Source organism: Epinephelus moara, chromosome 21, assembly GCF_006386435.1.
Source record: "Epinephelus moara isolate mb chromosome 21, YSFRI_EMoa_1.0, whole genome shotgun sequence".
Lineage (NCBI taxonomy): Eukaryota > Metazoa > Chordata > Actinopteri > Perciformes > Serranidae > Epinephelus > Epinephelus moara.
Window position 1 is genome coordinate 39673001 of NC_065526.1, and position 17975 is coordinate 39690975.

A 17975-nucleotide genomic window follows, 5' to 3' on the forward strand; every position below is an offset into this window, starting at 1 on the left:
AGCCACAGCATCAGATAGGGAGTATATATTCAGCATCTGCCATCTTAGAAAAGTCAAAAGTAAAGAAACAGAGTGAGACTACGAAAGAGAAAAGTCAAAAGTAAAGAAACAGAGTGAGACTACGAAAGAGAAAGAGAGAGCGCACGCGCGCACAAGAGAAACGCAACATTGATTTACAATTGTGGTGACCTCCTCCCAGGCTACCTTTGCATCATCAGCCCGTGGAGGTCTGCTCGCAGTTCCGTATATTCGGACACTGCGAGCTTGGACCTCCCGGACCAAAACATCAGTTTCCTCCTGGGAGAAGTTTGGCTGTCTGACGCTGCTGTTCTCTTTTGCCATGGCGAACTGAGTAAACTCTCATTACGCCTTCGTGAGGCGCATTTAAGGGCGAGGAGAGGGGCTCATTTGATTGGTGTGATGTGTGTAAAACCCACTCCATGCCTTCTCTCCTCCCTCTTTCTGACTTGCGCAGGTAGGAGGGACGGAGGTGGGAAAGAGGAATAGCCGCGCCAGCGCGCACAGTTTGCCAAACTTGCAAAATCCGCCTGGCCACACCCAGTTGGCGAAGCGCAGGTGCACTGTGCCTCCGCCTCGCCCAGTCTGCGAAACTAGAGGCCTATATGTCATGAAGCCCAAACCCTTCAAAATGTTCCTTATTAGAAACAATTGCAGTATGTGTGATGTAATTAGCATGTATGTATCCTGTGGATGACCCCTTGTATCTGGGCAAACTAATTACTAACTAACAAAAAAGTTGCTTTTCTCAGTAACGCATTACTTTTTGGTTTAAGTAACTGAGTTACTAACTGAGTTACTTTTTAATGAAGCAACTAGTAATGGTAACTAGTTACTATTTTTCAGTAACTAGCACAGCACTGGACAGGATAGGCCTAATTTTTGCAATGTTACTAAATGAAAAAACGCAGTGCGTGAGGTTTGTTTTAAATGGGAGTTAAAAGACAAATCTTGGTCAAATGTTACTCCGAGGTTTCTTAGTGCTAGAAGCCAGGCAATGCCATCCAGAGAAACTATATCATCAGATAAAGAGTTTCTGAGTTGTTTGGGGCTGAGAACAATAACCTCAGTGAGTTCAGAGATCAGACCGATGATGGTCAGTGACCAGGGTGATGACAGTCAGTGATCAGGCTGATGATGGTCAATGAACAGGCCGATGACAGTTATCTTGTCAGCAAACATATTGATGATATTGGGGCTGGTTAGTTTTTGGTGGTCGTATGTCAAGGTCTATGCCTTCATCCGTCTCATTCTTGTCAGAATCATTAGCAGCAGCTGCTAGTTTGTACTGCTGTTGCTAGATCACACTTTGAAACACAACCATTGACAACAGACTTAGGTGTTATTATTAAAGAGTTCAACATTTAGAAACTGAGTTAATATGCTGCATCAGGACTGCGTGGCTGTGCTTTGATCACATCTGATTGACAGTGCTGACAACATTAGGAAACATCCCCACAACTGCCATCTGATTCACATTCACTCCTCTATTCTGGAAGTTTGTTAAGACATCAGTGATAACAAAAGAGCACTCCTCCAGTTCTCCCTCACAAATCTCTCATTTGTCCTTGTTTATTTAATTGGCATTTAAAATCTACCTTGCCTTGCTTAGCTGTCTTTAGGAGATTCCTCCCAAGTGTAAATACATTTTTGGCCTCTCAGGTGTATGAAGGTTTGTTATAAAGAACATGAAAAAATGACCATATCAATTGCTGAAAACGTGGTGAACCACATCTTGTGTTTTACACATTATTACTGACCCCACTGACTTTAACAATAAATCACATTTAATTGTTACTGATTGCTGCTGTAGTTGGAACCAGATACACCAACACATAAAGGAGCTATAAGATTAAATGTTGTGTCTCTGTGTACTTTTCCCTCCTGCAGCTCCACACAGACATGGACCATGGACACAATGCTGTCAAGTACACTCTGTCAGGAGAAGGAGCTGGGTCCATCTTCACCATTGATCAAATTACAGGAGATATACATGCACTGGTGGGGCTTGACAGGTCAGTACTATCAATAATAATAACAATACAGAAGTAATGTCTGAAGTGCAATGTTCTAATAGAGAAATGACTGGTATCTAATAAACAATCTACATTACAGAGATTACATATTGTGCCATAGAGTTCACTGAGGCCACTGTGACAGTTTAGTGACAGATGAATTAAGTCTGCAGACAGCAATGAACAGGCCCTCCCACTATTGCCCATGCTGGGGGTCCTGGCAGGACGGCGGCTAATTGGGCTGTTAATTTCTGTGAAAGTCAAACATGCAGTAGTGAGATGGTTTATCCTACATAGAGCGTGGACATTGGAATGACCTATTTCACATTGCATACCACTTCCGGTGTCCACTGTGTGGCGCTGAAGAACACACTAATTAAACTAATGTTGCTGTATATCAATTGTAGACCACACCAGTGAAGATCAAAATGAATGAAAGAATGAATGAATGAACTTTATTTATATAGCACCTTTCATGCATAAAATGCAGCACAAGGGGTTTTACAATTTAGACAGCAGAGACAAACAGCAAAGAAATAAAATCATGCAATTATACACTCAGTAACACTCATTCAAGGAGAAAAGAGAAGAATAAGTAAAAAAAAAGAAACCATATACACAAACACACAATTAAGAATATTAAAACAGATAGTTGCTAGTTATAGGCTATGTTAAAAAAGGTATGTTTTGAGTTGTTGTTTAAAACTGTCCACTGAGCAAGCAAGTCTAATATTTAAAGACATGGTGTTCCATAAGATTATTATCAGACAACATTTGTTTCCTGTTGCCAGTAAGTGGCGCAATGACACCTAGTCTGTTGATGCCTTCAGGTCTGGAGCCTTATAAAACAAGTGAAATTTGGGGCAGACTGGACAAGGTACAAGAAAGTTAGGACAACTTCCTGTTTCAAGGCAAATAAGCCACTGCTATGGCAAAGTTGTTTGAGGTAAACTTAGAATCTTCACAAGTAAGCATCATCAAGGTCTTGCGACTCTGTGGCCAAAAATGTCTTCAGGCAGTGACTCGTATCAAATATATGAAGTTTGGAGCAGATTGGACCATGTGCAGTGGGGTTACACACCACTTCCTGTTTTGTAGAGAAACATCAAAATTTGATGCTTCACCATGGTCGAATGGTTGGATGAAAACTCAACCTTTCAACAACTTCTAATTTCAAAGGCTTTTAGATGGGATGGACCAAATTTTAAGTAAATTAGATGAAACTCTAGGAGTTTGTTGAAGTATGGTCCCTGTAGAAGGCAAAAAAAAAAAAAAAAATGCACGAAAATTGCACAGTAAATAAAAAATGGCTGACTTCCTGTTGGGTTAAGGTTATGGCTCCAAGGGATTTTTTTGTATATGTGCCTCCCAGTCTTGTACACTTAGGTGAAACATGCTGGGGGGCTACCTTATTGATGTTGTGGAGGGGCCAATACTGAGCCAGTTTTTTAACACTCTACAAAGAGACCTGTGAAATATCAAAATTTTCTTCAGTTCTGATATGTGTGCAGAGTTGGATCAAAGCACCTTTAAGCCTCAAAAAGTTCATTCATTAATGATAATTGCTTAATTCCTTAAAGGGATAGTGCACCCAAAAATGAAAATTTAGCCATTATCTACTTACCCTCATGCCGAGGGATGCTCTGGTGAAGTTTTAGAGTCCTCACAACACTTGCGGAGATCCCAGGGGGGAGTGGGTAGCAGCCGGTAGCAGCACATCTCCACCTAATGCAGGCTGACGGTGCCCCAGATTAAAAAACAGAGTTCAAATGACGTTTTTCCAAACAACTTTTTATGTCGGGGCTTCAGGACACTTGGATCACTACGGATGAGCAGTATGGAGATATTTTGTGGTTTCAATTATGTGTTTTTGGACGTTTTAATCTGGGGCGCCGTCAGCCTGCATTAGGTGGAGTTGTGCTGCTCCCCACGCCCCCCTGGGATCTCCGCAAGGGATGTGAGGACTCTAAAACTTCACCAGAGCCTCCCTCGGCATATGGGTGAGTAGATAATGGCTAAATTTTCATTTTTGGGTGCACTATCCTTTTAAGTTTCAAAAGGGCTTTTCTGCGTCCTCCAGGAGGTCCAATTCTTTTTAATCTATACATGCTTCCCCTTGGGGATGTCATCAGGAGGCACAGCATCAGCTTCCACAGTTACAGTTAGATGACACACAGCTGTACATCGCTGTGTCTCCTGATGACACAGGTCCAATTGATACCCTTTTTAACTGCATTTTAGATATCAAGTCATGGATGGCAGTGAATTTCCTACAGCTCAACCAGGACAAAACAGAGGTTTTAATTATTGGCCCTTAAGGCAAGAGAGAAAAACTTTTATCAAAACTACAAGATTTTGGACTTCCGGTGGCTGCCCAGGCGTGATGCGCGTGTAGTTCTGATCTCCGTCTCAAAAGTCCGATAATACACGAAATATCCTACAATTCGGAAACTATTCTAGTTTAAATTACGTCTGAGTATCGCTACAAAATGTCAAGCGGGAGAGGAGCGAAGAATAAATCATCTACGGACGAGACAGCGGGCAAAAAAAAAGTTTTGGGCCAAGAACCGGAGGACACTTCAAACGCAGCCATCTTGTTAGCATTGCGTGAGCAGGAAGAAAGGCTAACCGGAAAAGTTAAGTTGGCTGTGAGAGAGGCAGTCGAGGAAATGCTTGCCGGTGAAATCCAAGCCCTGAAAGCTATGATTGAAGCCTCCAACTCGGCAGTGAACAAACTCAGCGGAGATATCGCACAGCAAGCCGAGGTCGGTAGAAAGCTGCAGGGGAGGCTAGACGCTACATCGGCTAACGTCAGAACGGTGAAACACGATGTGGGTGACCTCCAGAAAGAGCTACTGAATCTGTGCCAGAAAGTCGCTGAGATGGAGGACAGATCACGGAGGTCTAACCTCCGACTTGTCGGCCTGCCAGAGTCAGCGGAGGGTGAAAATGCCATCCAATTTTTACAAGATAATTTGCCCGTGTGGATCCCCTCCCTGGCCGGGGACAAGATTGAAATTCAACGGGCTCATCGTATATTCACCACCCAGGACAGGACCAGCCGTCCGCGGACACTCATCTTCCGGCTACTTCGTTACCAGGACAGGGAGAAAATTCTCAACGGAGCCAGAGCCCTTTCATCTGCACCTACACACCGGACGTCCAGCGAGGGGCAGACATCGACATCCAGGCTGCTGTTTTTTCCTGACTACAGCAACGATACCGCGCAGAGGAGGAAAGCCTTCGATGCGGTGAGAAAACAGCTTGCCAACAGAGGACTGCGGCCGTTCCTGAGATATCCAGCAACCCTGAAGGTTAGACACAACGGCTCGCTGCACTTTTTCGAAAGTGTGGCGGATGCGGAGGCATTTATGGCCATGCTCGACCGGAGCCCTCGCTTGACGTCTGGTGAAGCTGACACCCCCCGCATCTCTTTCCCCATCATATCGGACGACGAGGGACCCTCGGCGGATACTTTTCCCGCTCCAACTTGACCCAAACAGCGGATTACTTAAGGTTTCATGCTGCTTACTCTCCTCTCGACTGTACTAAAGATCTGACCTAGATTTACTTAAAAGAGGTAGTGTGTATAGAACTTTATTTTACACGTTTATGGCTGTATGACTAATATTTCTGATGTTCTATAAAGGCCATTACAGGTCACTGCGGACATTGTGACAAACTATAGTTTTGATTAGTGGTGATCTGACACATGATGAATGAAAATGTGCTTCTTTTTTTTCACCCACCTTGTTTTAATTTTTGTTTTATATAAGCATACTACCTCTTAATACTGATTAAGTCACTTTAAGTATTCAATTCAGGTTAATGCAGACTGATTCTGAGGAGATAACCTGATTAGAGCCCAATTTTGCTTTACAAGCGGATAGTTTTTAAGTTAATGTTTCTGATACCTATACGGACTTGGACAGGAGACGTGTATCACTGTTGAAGCCACAGTCAATAAAAAAGCCCCTTTTTTTTTCTTTTTTTATTTTTTTTTTATATTTTCTTCTCCATCCTAACAGACCATTCATTATCTCTTGCGGATGGAATGTTTTGTTGTAATTGTTCTGTGTTTGTTGCCAGAGCCTTGCCATTTATGTAGAGACTGTTTTTCTCTGATCTGCATGTTTTACATTTGAGGAGCGCCATTTTGTGTAGACCTACATGTGATATTGAGGAGCGCCATTTTGTGTAGACCTACATGTGATATCCTCCAGTTGATAAGATGGCACAAACTTGAATATGAATAACTCCTTTAATGTAATGTCGTGGAATGTACAGGGCCTGAATTCTCCAGTAAAACGCACCAAATGCCTAGAATTCCTTAAACGTAAAGAAATCTCCATTGCTCTGATCCAAGAAACACACCTGAAAACAACTGATATTCATAGGTTTCGGAATAGATTTTATAAGTGTGTTGCTCACTCTTCTGCGACAAATAGGACAAAGGGAGTGGCTATTTTATTCAGTAGGAAGTTAGGGGTGAAGGTGGAAAATTCAGGCAGTGATGACATTGGCAGACTGACTTACGTCTGTGTTACAATTAACAATACAAAAATTTGTATTGCCTCGATATATGGCCCAAACATCCATGATCCAAATTTCTTAAGCACATGGCCCAAACATCCATGATCCAAATTTCTTAAGCACAATTTCTAATACTCTCTTAGACTTTCCAGGTCATCAGCTTATAGTCGGGGGTGACTTTAACCAGGTGTGTGACACAAATTTAGACAAATCTGTAAATGCAAGTTCAACCCAGGACTCCCCTCGTGGGATTAACACCTTTATTTCTGAGCTTAATATTATTGATCCATGGCGCCTAAGGAACCCTTTAATTAAGAATTATACCTTTTTCTCGGCCAGACACAAGACATACTCAAGAATTGATTACATGTTCATTTCTGCCTCCCTGAATCATTGTATTAATTCCACTGATATCCTTCCTATTATAATATCAGATCATGCCCCTGTGTTATATAACTTTAAGCTCTTACCGACCCGCAGTAAAGATACGCACAGGTGGCGTTTCAATACAACATTACTCCAGAATACAGATTTTTTGAAAAAACTGAGAAATAATCTTAAAGTATTTTTAGAAATTAACTCAGAGACAGCAGCCTCACCCCAAATACTTTGGGAAACAACTAAATGCTTTATAAGGGGAGAGGCCTTGTCATTTGCCTCCCATTTGAAGGCGACCAGGAGGCGCAGGGTTGCGCAATTAGAAGATGAGATACGAACTTTGGAATTCGACCTAAAACAGCAGTTTTCCGAACAAAACCATTCAGCTCTCTCGGCCCTGAAATTTGAACTGAATAATTTGCTCAATGCTAAAGCTGAGTTTATAATTCATCGTACGAGACTCACATATTATGATCAGAGCGAAAGATCAAGCAAGCTTTTAGCTGCCAGGTTAAAACAAAATGAATCCTTTTCCACGATCAGTGCAATCCAAACACCATCTGGACCTGTCACCTATGACCCGGGTGAAATAAATAATACTTTTGCAGAATTTTATTCTCGTCTCTATACAGCAGACCCTGCTCCTGACTTGGCTGCCCTTAAATTGTATTTGTCAGAACTTAAATTACCATCACTGACTGACAATGATGCAGAATCCCTTGAAACACCACTTACTCTTTTAGAACTTAAAGAGGCATTGAGCTCGATGCAAAAAGGAAAATCGCCTGGCCTTGACGGGCTGCCTCCAGAGTTGTTTTTGGAACGGTCGGATATCGTTGGGCCATTGCTTTTAAATTCTCTTAACTATGCTTTAGACACTGGTTCCTTCCATCGTAACCAAAATACATCTCTCATATCAGTCCTGCTCAAGAAAGATAAATCACCTTTGAGATGCGGCAGTTACAGGCCGATATCACTTATCACAACAGAACTGAAGCTTTTTGCCAAAGTGTTAGTCAGAAGACTGGAGCCATGTGTAGGTAAATTAATTCATTGCGACCAAACAGGTTTTTTAAAGGGGAGACTTGCATCAGACAATATCCGACGCCTTTTCCATATATTACATGCATCAGAATCAGATACACACCCCGCAGCTATATTCAGCTTGGATGCGCTAAAAGCTTTCGATCGAGTGAGCTGGATATATCTGTGGCAGGTTTTGGAGAATTTCGGATTTGGCAAAAAATTTATATCAATGATTAAAACATTATACACCAACCCTTGTGCAATCGTACAAATAAATAATATTCTGTCCAAAACATTCCCTCTGCAGCGTGGAACTCGGCAAGGCTGCCCACTGTCCCCGCTCCTTTTTGCTTTGTCACTTGAACCACTTGCCCAGACAATTAGATTAGACCCGCAGATCTCACCCATCAGTATACAAGGTACACAACATAAAATTTCGCTTTACGCGGACGATGTATTACTTTTTTTTACTAACATTTATAAGTCTCCACCTCAAATACTCAAAGTCTTTACGCAGTTCAGCCTATTTTCTGGTTATAAAATTAATTGGGATAAATCCCTCCTCATTCCTTTAAATGCCCCTGCAAAACACCTCACTTTACCAGTCATTCAACATATTCAATGACATAACTCCGCATTTACATATCTAGGCATAACTGTAACCAATTTCTCAGATATATCACATGCAAATTACAATAAACTCAAAACGGAGATTGCATCGGACATTCAGAGGTGGTCTGATCTCAAGATGTCACTACAAGGCAGAATTGCGATACTGAAAATGAATATACTCGGCCGACTGAATTTCCTGTTCTCTATGATCCCTATGCCTCCACCACCTAACTACTTTGATGAACTACAGTCCCTGACCACTAAATTCATATGGAATGATAAAAGAGCTCGTATTCGCTTACGCACGTTACAGCGACCAAAACACTCTGGAGGCTTGGCAGTACCTGACTTTAAATTATACTACTGGTCATTTCAAATAAAGCAATTGACAATCTGGTGCAATGAGAATGTTATTACACCCTGGCGTCAGATAGAGAAGGAGATGGTAAAACCGCATAGGATGACAGACATATTATTTTGTGGGTTGAAACCTAGATCTGTGTGTAGAAAGTTTGGGCCAATCATAGGCAACTCCTTGAAAATTTGGTTTGCTGTCCAGAAACATATGGGATGTAACGTAAAGCTTTGTGACCGCTCTCCTGTTTGGCATAACTACAATTTATTACAGCATTCTGGTCCCTATTTTAATGACAGTTGGGCTTCTGGAGGAATTCACATTCTCCAAGATCTGTATGACAGAAATGGTTTGATTTCACTCCAAGAGCTTAAAGAACGTTATTCTCTCCCTGGGTTTCCTTGGTTCTTGTATTTCCAGTTGAGATCTGCAATCCGTGCCCATGGAGTTCCATGGGATTCACCTTTGCCCTCTCATCCGTTGGACACTTGGATTTCTTCTCGAACACCCTCTACTGGATTAGTGTCCGTTATTTACAATGAACTGCTCTCTAAAAGTGTTAAACCTTTGGGAGTGATCAGTTCTTGGAACCGTGAACTTGAGGGTCAGGGCTATGATCTGGACTGGGACAATATTTGGACCAACATACCAGCACATCAACTTATTCATTACAAGTTTGTGCACAAATTCTATGCCACGCCATACAGACGCTTCACAATGAAACTGACAGATGATCCCAACTGTACAAAATGTGATCAGAACACTGTTGGCACATACCTTCACGTTTTTTGGGAGTGTCCCTCTGTGTCTGGTCTTTGGTCCAAGGTGCATATATGCCTTGAAAATATTTTAGGATTTCCCATTCCTATGCATCTCCCCCTACTTCTATTCAATGATGACTCTATTCTCAGTGGCAATACCGGATTAACACAGAGGAAAGTTATATTTGCAGGATTGACTGCCGCTAAAAAGGCTATAATACATTCATGGTTTTCTCCGGACATCCCATCAGCAAAAGAATGGCTAAATCGTTTTAGAGACATTGCTCTTTTAGATAGGTCATTGGCTGTCATACATAAAGCGCGAGCATCTACTGTGCAGGCCTGGGACGCCCTTATCAGTTCTCTTTCTGAAATAACATTGCTTGCTAGTATATAAGGTGTTACTGTGAATTAGGTTGTCTGACTGCAAGACTCTCTGTCATCTAATGCAACGAGTTACCACTGGTGGGTCTGCAACTGTCTGTACTTTTTATTTACTTATGTGTACAATATATTTTCTCTCCTTAAAAATTCTTAGTGGCAAGGCAATGGCACTATGTTTGTAATATAGTGTTCAAATTGTTCAATAAAAAGTTTGTCACAAAACTACAAGATTTTAAACCTTCACAATGTGTGAAGAACCTGGGCGTCATTTTTGACTTAATTTCATTCCACATAAAAAATGTAACCAAGATAGGTTTTTATCATCTTAAGAACATAGCCAGAGTCTGCCAGTTTCTCTCTCAGGCTAACACAGAGGTGCTGATGCATGCTTTTATCTCTTGTCGTTTAGATTATTGTAATGCCCTGCTCTCTGGCCTTCCCAAAAAGACCATCTCTAATCTGCAGCTACTCCAAAAACCGGTTTTAAGATCACTGCATTGGCTCCCCGTGTGTTTCAGGATCGATTTTAAGGTTCTTTTATTAGTTTTTAACCTTTTCAAAGCTTAGCCTATTTTATGGGCCTCATCTCAAAAATTGCATACCCATAATGAAATGAATATATCTCTGCAACCACAAGGTTTATTTGAATACTTTTGGTGTCATGGTAAAGGGAACACTTGTGAGATTTGTTAAGATGTGTAAATATCAGTGTATGTGTTATATGTGAAGAGTAAATGAAGATGGCACACAGCACAAATGAAACATTTTGAGGTTCGCCTAAAAAAACATTTTCAGGATGAGTATCCCTTTGGAATGATGCAGCTGCAGCTATAAACCCCTATCAAATCATAGTACAATATGTGAACATTAAATCTGCAAAGGTTGATTCTGATAAAGTGAAGCAGAACAATATTAGAGAGGTTTCAGTACAGACAGTTCAGACGAGCTCTCCAAAATTGCACCATGTTTGCATGTGATTTTTGTCATGTACAATCCTATATCTTTCATTTTTTGTTTCTGTAAATCCCTAATGATGTTCAGGATATACACATACAACTGTCCGTTTCGTTTTTTTCCTCCATTTCCCACTCCAAACTGACCAATACACACCTACTACATTTGAAACTGAGTTTCTATTCTGAGCTTTGGAGGCCGTATCTCCGTGACGGCTTGGCCGATTTAAGTGATTGACACCTTGTTTGATTCATTAGAGCCAATAGAATGACGCTATACCCACCAAAACAAGATTGACAGCACTGTAAGCCAATCAGAGTCAGCAGAACGCATTGTGGGGAGATGTCGGCTGCTGTGAGTGGTCATTGTTATGCTTCCCCCGCAACCTCCGGCCGTCAAGTTTTTCCACCCGGATTCATTTGAATGACAGACAACAAGTCGGTAAACGGGAATGAAGCGTGATTTAATGGCAGAATGAGCTTTTCACGGCAAAAACAACAAGGTAAGAGAGATACTACAAATACATTTTGGCGAAAAGATTTCTGTTGTTTTTCTTTGGCCTCTACCTCTCTGATGCTATAGGGTAGAGTGCTTTGGTGCATATGTGTGGAAACAGCGGAGTCTCAGCTTTCATTTGAGATGAACGGAGTGTGTTTTGCATAACGTGTGGTCGAGTTAGAGCCCGAAATATACAGAGTGGGTCAGGATATCGGTGGTGTATGGAGTTGGATTTGTTGTTGTTTATTTAGTTGTTGTTTGAGCTGTGTTTAGGGCATGTAAAAAGGGTTTTTACAGCCTTGTAGCCCAGGTTCTGCTGTTTAATTTGATGTGCAACATCACTATATTCTTCGTGATCAGTGTATTGTTTCACACTGTGCTTGCAAAGTCCCTCAAAAAGACTTTCGGGCTTAAATGTTTTAACGGTCTTGGGCCAATTTATTTATCTGACCTGCTTTTATCATATCAACCCTCGCGGATCCTGAGGTCCTCCGGCACCGGCCTTTTAATCGTTCCAAAAATAAGAACAAAAACCCATGGGGAGGCTGCATTCAGCCATTATGGCCCTCACTTATGGAATAGCCTGCCAGGGAGCATCAGGGCTGCAGAGACTGTTGATGGTTTTAAAAGGAGGCTCAAGACTCATCTTTTTAGTTTGGCTTTTAACTGATTTCTTTTACTCTTTTAATTCTTCTGTTATATTTTATTTTAATCTCTTATCTTATCAAATTATTTATTTTTAAATCTTTATGCATTTTATTATTATTAAATTTCTAAATCTTCAATTTTTTTAAAAATTTATTTCTTTTTAATCTTTAAATCTTTTTTTTTTTCTAAATCCTTAAAGGGATAGTGCACCCAAAAATGAAAATTCAGCCATTATCTACTCACCCTCATGCCGAGGGAGGCCCTGGTGAAGTTTTAGAGTCCTCACATCCCTTGCGGAGATCGGCGGGGGGAGCGGCTAGCACACCTAATGGCTGACGGCGCCCCAGACTAACGTCCAAGAACACAAAATTGAGACCACAAAGTATCTCCAACATGCTCATCCGTAGTGATCCGAGTGTCCTGAAGCCCCGACATAAAAATCCGTAGTGATCCGAGTGTCCTGAAGCCCCGACATAAAAAGTTGTTTTGAAAAACGTCATGAACTTTTAAGCCTCACTGTAGCCTGTAGCTCTGACTGCTTCTCTGTGCTCCACGCTCACATGTGCACGCTCAGGGTGATCGGTGATGCACGGTCTCTGAAGAGCAGCAGTCTTGTCAGTACTGATGTCCAGATTCTCAAGTGCAGGCATCGCCAATTCCCAGTCTGAGTAGCAAAGACTTTCCTCATCTGTTGGCATTGCTTTGTATTTGAAACAACTACACCACCAGGTTTCCAGTGCTGGACTCTGGTATTCTGCGGCTGGCTGAGGCTCATGAGCTGCGGTGGCTGCTTCGTCCAGTAGCCTGAGTTCTGCGTCCGTATACTCGGGCTCAAACAAATACGGCTCAACAAAGAAATGCTGTCCTTCCTCAATTTCAAAGTCTTCAGACATGTTGGGCTGTCCTTTGCTAAAAGACCGCAGTACAAATCATCTTTTAGCTGCAGTGGTTACCATTGTCTCCCCCTGCGGTGCATGTGTCACATGATGTAAACACGGGTAAACAAAGCTCATGCTTTCGCTGGTCTTGCGCAAGTGCGCACACGTGAGCGCGGAGCACAGAGAAGCAGTCAGAGCTACAGGCTACAGTGAGGCTAAAAACAGAGTTCATATGACGTTTTTTGAAACAACTTTTTATGTCGGGGCTTCAGGACACTTGAATCACTACGGATGAGCATGTTGGAGATACTTTGTGGTTTCAATTTTGTGTTCTTGGACATTAGTCTGGGGCGCTGTCAGCCATTAGGTGTGCTAGCCGCTCCCCCCGCCAATCTCCGCAAGGGATGTGAGGACTCTAAAACTTCACCAGGGCCTCCGTCGGCATATGGGTGAGTAGATAATGGCTGAATTTTCATTTTTGGATGCACTATCCCTTTAAATTTTTATGCATTTTATCAGTATTTTATCTGGGTCGGGGTGGTCTCTGTGGCGGCGCTCCCTGTGGCTGTAGGCTGTGACACCTCTCAGTGTGGATGAGCTCCCCATAGGTGACTGTGTGTGTATGTGTGTGCGTGTGTGTGTGTGTGTTTATATGTGGGGGTGGGAGGGGCGGGTTTTCAATATGAATGTAGTATTGATGTAGATGTAGTATATGTTTTTATTTGGTGAAGCACTTTGTTTTGCATTTTTAACGTATGAAAATTGCTATAAAGTTAAAAAGTTTTTTTTGTCAAGTTAAAGTTTGATTTAATTAAAGTTTGATTTTGCATCCGCCTGTGCTCGGTGTTTGGGCCGTAATAATGTGCTCCTTGTTATTACATGGCAGTCAGTGCAAAAATGATAGGAGTAACAGCACGTGATGCTCTTAGTCTTGGAATGGGCTATTAGCAATGTTTTACTGTAAATGCCCTGACACACCAAGCCGACGATCGGTGAGCATCTGTCACCCTCGTCGGTGTGGTGTGTCCTGCACTGTTGCCTCTTGTTTGCCCCCATCGGCTCCTTATTTTGGCCGATACAGCAAGTTGAATCTGTGACAGCAGCACAGCCTGTTGGTGAATGACATCATTCATATTTACATATTTACATGACGTCATGTATTTGTACCTATTGTTCATTAATATGCACTGCACTCTTCAAATAAAGTGAAAAATTGTTAGGAAAATTCTGAGTGGCAGTTCAGCTCAGCGGACAAAAAGAGAAACAGATGTGAGGAAAGCAAACAAAGAGCTAATGTCCAGAGGGAGTAAGACCAAAACAAACTTGCTTTATAAGGTCAGATTATTTTTCTTTATCCACTGAGCTTTTTAGCAGAAACATTTCCTGATGGTTTGTGTAATTGTTCACTAGCTCACGGTACATATACTTTGTTCTTTCAACATTGGACTGTGTTGTTAATATGCTGGCTGGCGGGACCATATCTATGTTTCCCGGGTTCTATGTTTCCCAGGTTCTATGTTCCTCACTTAACCCTGCAAAAAAGGTTCTATGTTCCCCGCTTACACAAAAAAGGTTCTATGTTTCCCGGGTTCTATGTTCCCTGCTCAACCAAGCGGGAACCATAGAACCTGTTTTGGTTGAGCGGGGAACATAGAACCCGGGAAACATAGAACCTTTTTGGGTGGTAAGCGGGGAACATAGAACCCCCTGACGAGCTATCTAGTAGGGGTGGGAATCATCAGAGGCCCCACGGTATTATATTATCACCATACTTAAGTCATGTGTACAGTAATTAAGCACAATATTATTGCAATATACAACGTGTTGCTATATGCTGAGTATCAGTATTGGGAGTGATGTCTTACAAAAGTTAATGTAATATATTACTGTAATGTATTACAAAAGTAAAGTGTTACCATACCATTATACATTACATATATTAGCTGTAAAGAATTAATATAACATGTTACCAACAGAATTTCAGGTAATATTATTACATTACCAAGTCACGTCAGCATTACCATCCAAAATAAACTGTTTGTTTTCATATTTGTCATCATCCACACTGATCACCACTGCGCCGCATTAATATTAGTGCATGTACGTACATCTATTCTGTGATATTTTACAGGGAGCAAAAGTCCTTCTACACACTTACTGCCCAGGCTGGTGACATCCACACAGGCCTCCCTCTGGAGCCGCAGTCTGAGTTCATCATTAAGGTGCAGGACATCAATGACAATGAGCCACGATTTCCTGATGGTCCCTACAGTGCCAGTGTCCCTGAGATGGCTCCAACAGGTAGGACTGTATTATCATGGGGTTACCTATTTTTGTGCCATATGGCAACCATCTTTTAAAGGTGCTATGCAAAACCTTTGTCAAATAGTGCTATATAGAACCATATAGCAGTATATTGCTTGTAATTTTTGAGCCTGGGAGCCCTTGAATGATGCCAGATAAATCCATGGAGAGTCAATATGCTTATAAATTATATTTTTACTTAAAATATGAATTATTATTAATCATTATTTAAGAAATGGTACCATAACAAATTCTGAGTCCTGTACTAAATGCTTGCTGGGAAATACAATGTGTTACAAACCTTTCATACCTGCACAATATTATCGTGGACACGGGAGCAAAAAGGTTGAGAGTCATCACTTTAATGTGTTATCCTCTGGACTTTCAGCTCACTCCAGTGGCAACCACCTGCAGCAATACTTGACTCCTAAAGCAACTGACTTAATGTATAGAGCGATAAAATCTAGGTGGGCGGGAGGGGAGGTGGATGGGTCACACAAACAGGACTTTTATCCAGGACTTCAGAGTTCATAAGCCATGTGAAAAAGGTCGGTGTAGTTTTGACGTAACATTACTTGATTTGTTGAGCACTGACATCACTCACATAACTATGTTATGTTATGTAACAAACAAAAAACCTAATCAAGAAGTTTTGTTGCCTGAAGTTAACTGTGTCTGATTCACAATGAAAGGATGCAGTAGAATCCATCAAGCATCCACAGTACTTGCTCTTGTTTGAATTCCTTGGATATTATGAGCAGGATAGGATTCAGTAGACCAGGGGTAGGCAACCTGTGGCTCTGGAGCCACATGTGGCTCTTTAGCCCCTGTCCAGTGGCTCCTTGAGCCTTTGAGAAAAGAATTCTATGGAAATTCATTCTATGAATCCAAATGTTGCTGAACCTTGATAGCAATGGCTGGATGCCAAATCCAAAAAAGTAAAGGACAGATTTGTTTGCTCTCACTGCCAGCTCTGCAAAATTTAAGTACCAAATAATCATAAATAGTGCCCTGCACAGTGTCCACCTTGTGGTAAAACATATTAACAAATGCTTATTTAGACCATAAGTATACGCTAATTTAGACTTAATAGGCTATTTACCTTGATTATAAGGCTCAAACATTTTTTGCGGCTCCACACAGATTTTTTCAAATTATTCTTGGTCAAAAATGGCTCTTTTAATGGCAAAGGTTGCAGACCCCTGCAGTAGACGATCACCATCACAAGCACTCCAGAAGGAGGTCAGGAGTCATAAGATACAGGACATTTGACTTTGGCTGAATTCATGGCTTTTATTTTTAATTGCTGCTGTACTTTTAGAAAATGAACAGAAATTAGACCAGAAACTAATTTGAAGTATTTTTAACTATAAATGTTCTGTACCATATACTGTATGTACCGGTATTTCAAAATAAATTTTTTTTTAACTTAAATTCACCATGATCAAGTCAATTTTTTCCACAAGGTCACATTTTTCAAAAAATTCAAAAAGGATTAAACTCCAGTGCGCATCTTCAGAAGTTCTTGTCGGATGGTCAAACAGCTTCGGAATCTCCGGAATCTCTGAAACATTCTGAAGCCGAAAATTCACACCGTCCTCATGCAGTGATTGGCCAGCTTTGCAGAAATGAAAAGGGACCAGGGTCTGAACTTCTCTTTCTAGTTCTCCTTTAATCATTCTTCACATGGGTGTTTCCGTCCCTTTTCATGTGAACAACCAAGTGCAATGCTATAAATGACCTCCAAGAGAGACAGTATGAAAATGTGCACTGCCGCATCTTTGTGATGGCTGCTTCTAAACAAATATGAACACTTCAGACTTTCTTATCCTCTCAGTAGCATGATTAATCTCAGTAATACCCCATTTGTACTTGGAGTTAACATATGTGATCTGAATCTGGACACGTCCTGTGGATAAGTAAAAACATGTCACTGCAAGTGTAAATACATGCAGAAAACCCCAATCTGAATACAACTTTAACAACCACACCAAACCTGGAGGTGGTGTGGATGTCAGGGAGGTGTGACTAATATCTGTAATTTACCCATATTCATATGAAAATAAATCCACCTGACATGTTGAAAGGTCACCTGACTTTCTGCCTAATTCAAGTTCTCTGTCAAAAAGTGACAGACAAGCTCTTCCTCTAAGTGAAAACCAATAGAACCCAAAAAGCAGTGTGGCTTCCCTTGACCTAAGAAACACCATGTTTGTAGAAAAGTTTGCCTCGCTACCTATCTAATTTTTATACTGTGAATTAAATACAATGCAGACACAATCAAGATAACAATAGTGCTTAATGACACTAGGGGCTCTAGTTTCCTGGCGCGGCGCGGCACAGGGTGGCAAACCCCGCGCAGAGCTAGTTTCGAGCAGCCAACCCGAGGCGCGCTCAGTTTGGTAGTTTGGCAGACCGAGGTATGCTGAGATGGGTGTGGCGGCGCAGCAGGGGGAGGTGTCGACAGATCCAGCTTGGCGCAGTGACAGTTTAGTGCCAAAAGGCTTCGCCGAAGGTGCGCTAAAAGCTCGCCAGCTGAAACCAGGCCTACTGTCAATGCAGGCGGAGCGCAGCCGGTGTAAGCCGAAGTTTGGCTGACCGGCGGACAGTG

The 17975-nt window shown here is 41.7% G+C and overlaps 1 protein-coding gene across 6 annotated transcripts in view; it reads left to right on the forward strand.

The window, feature by feature from the left end:
• The first annotated feature begins 1911 nt into the window (after positions 1–1911).
• Positions 1912–17975, forward strand: part of LOC126408969 (cadherin-12-like) — a 172830-nt gene continuing 156766 nt past the window's right edge. For 4 of the 6 annotated variants that reach the window (XM_050074794.1, XM_050074793.1, XM_050074796.1 and 1 more), the window contains exons 1-2: positions 1913–2033; positions 15192–15361. In XM_050074794.1, coding sequence (XP_049930751.1) covers positions 1921–2033; positions 15192–15361 — 283 coding nt within the window. In that variant the 5' untranslated portion in view covers positions 1913–1920. Of the gene's footprint in view, positions 2034–11464; positions 11539–15191; positions 15362–17975 lie in introns of those variants that run through there. The other 2 variants (XM_050074797.1, XM_050074795.1) reach the window with 2 other exon arrangements.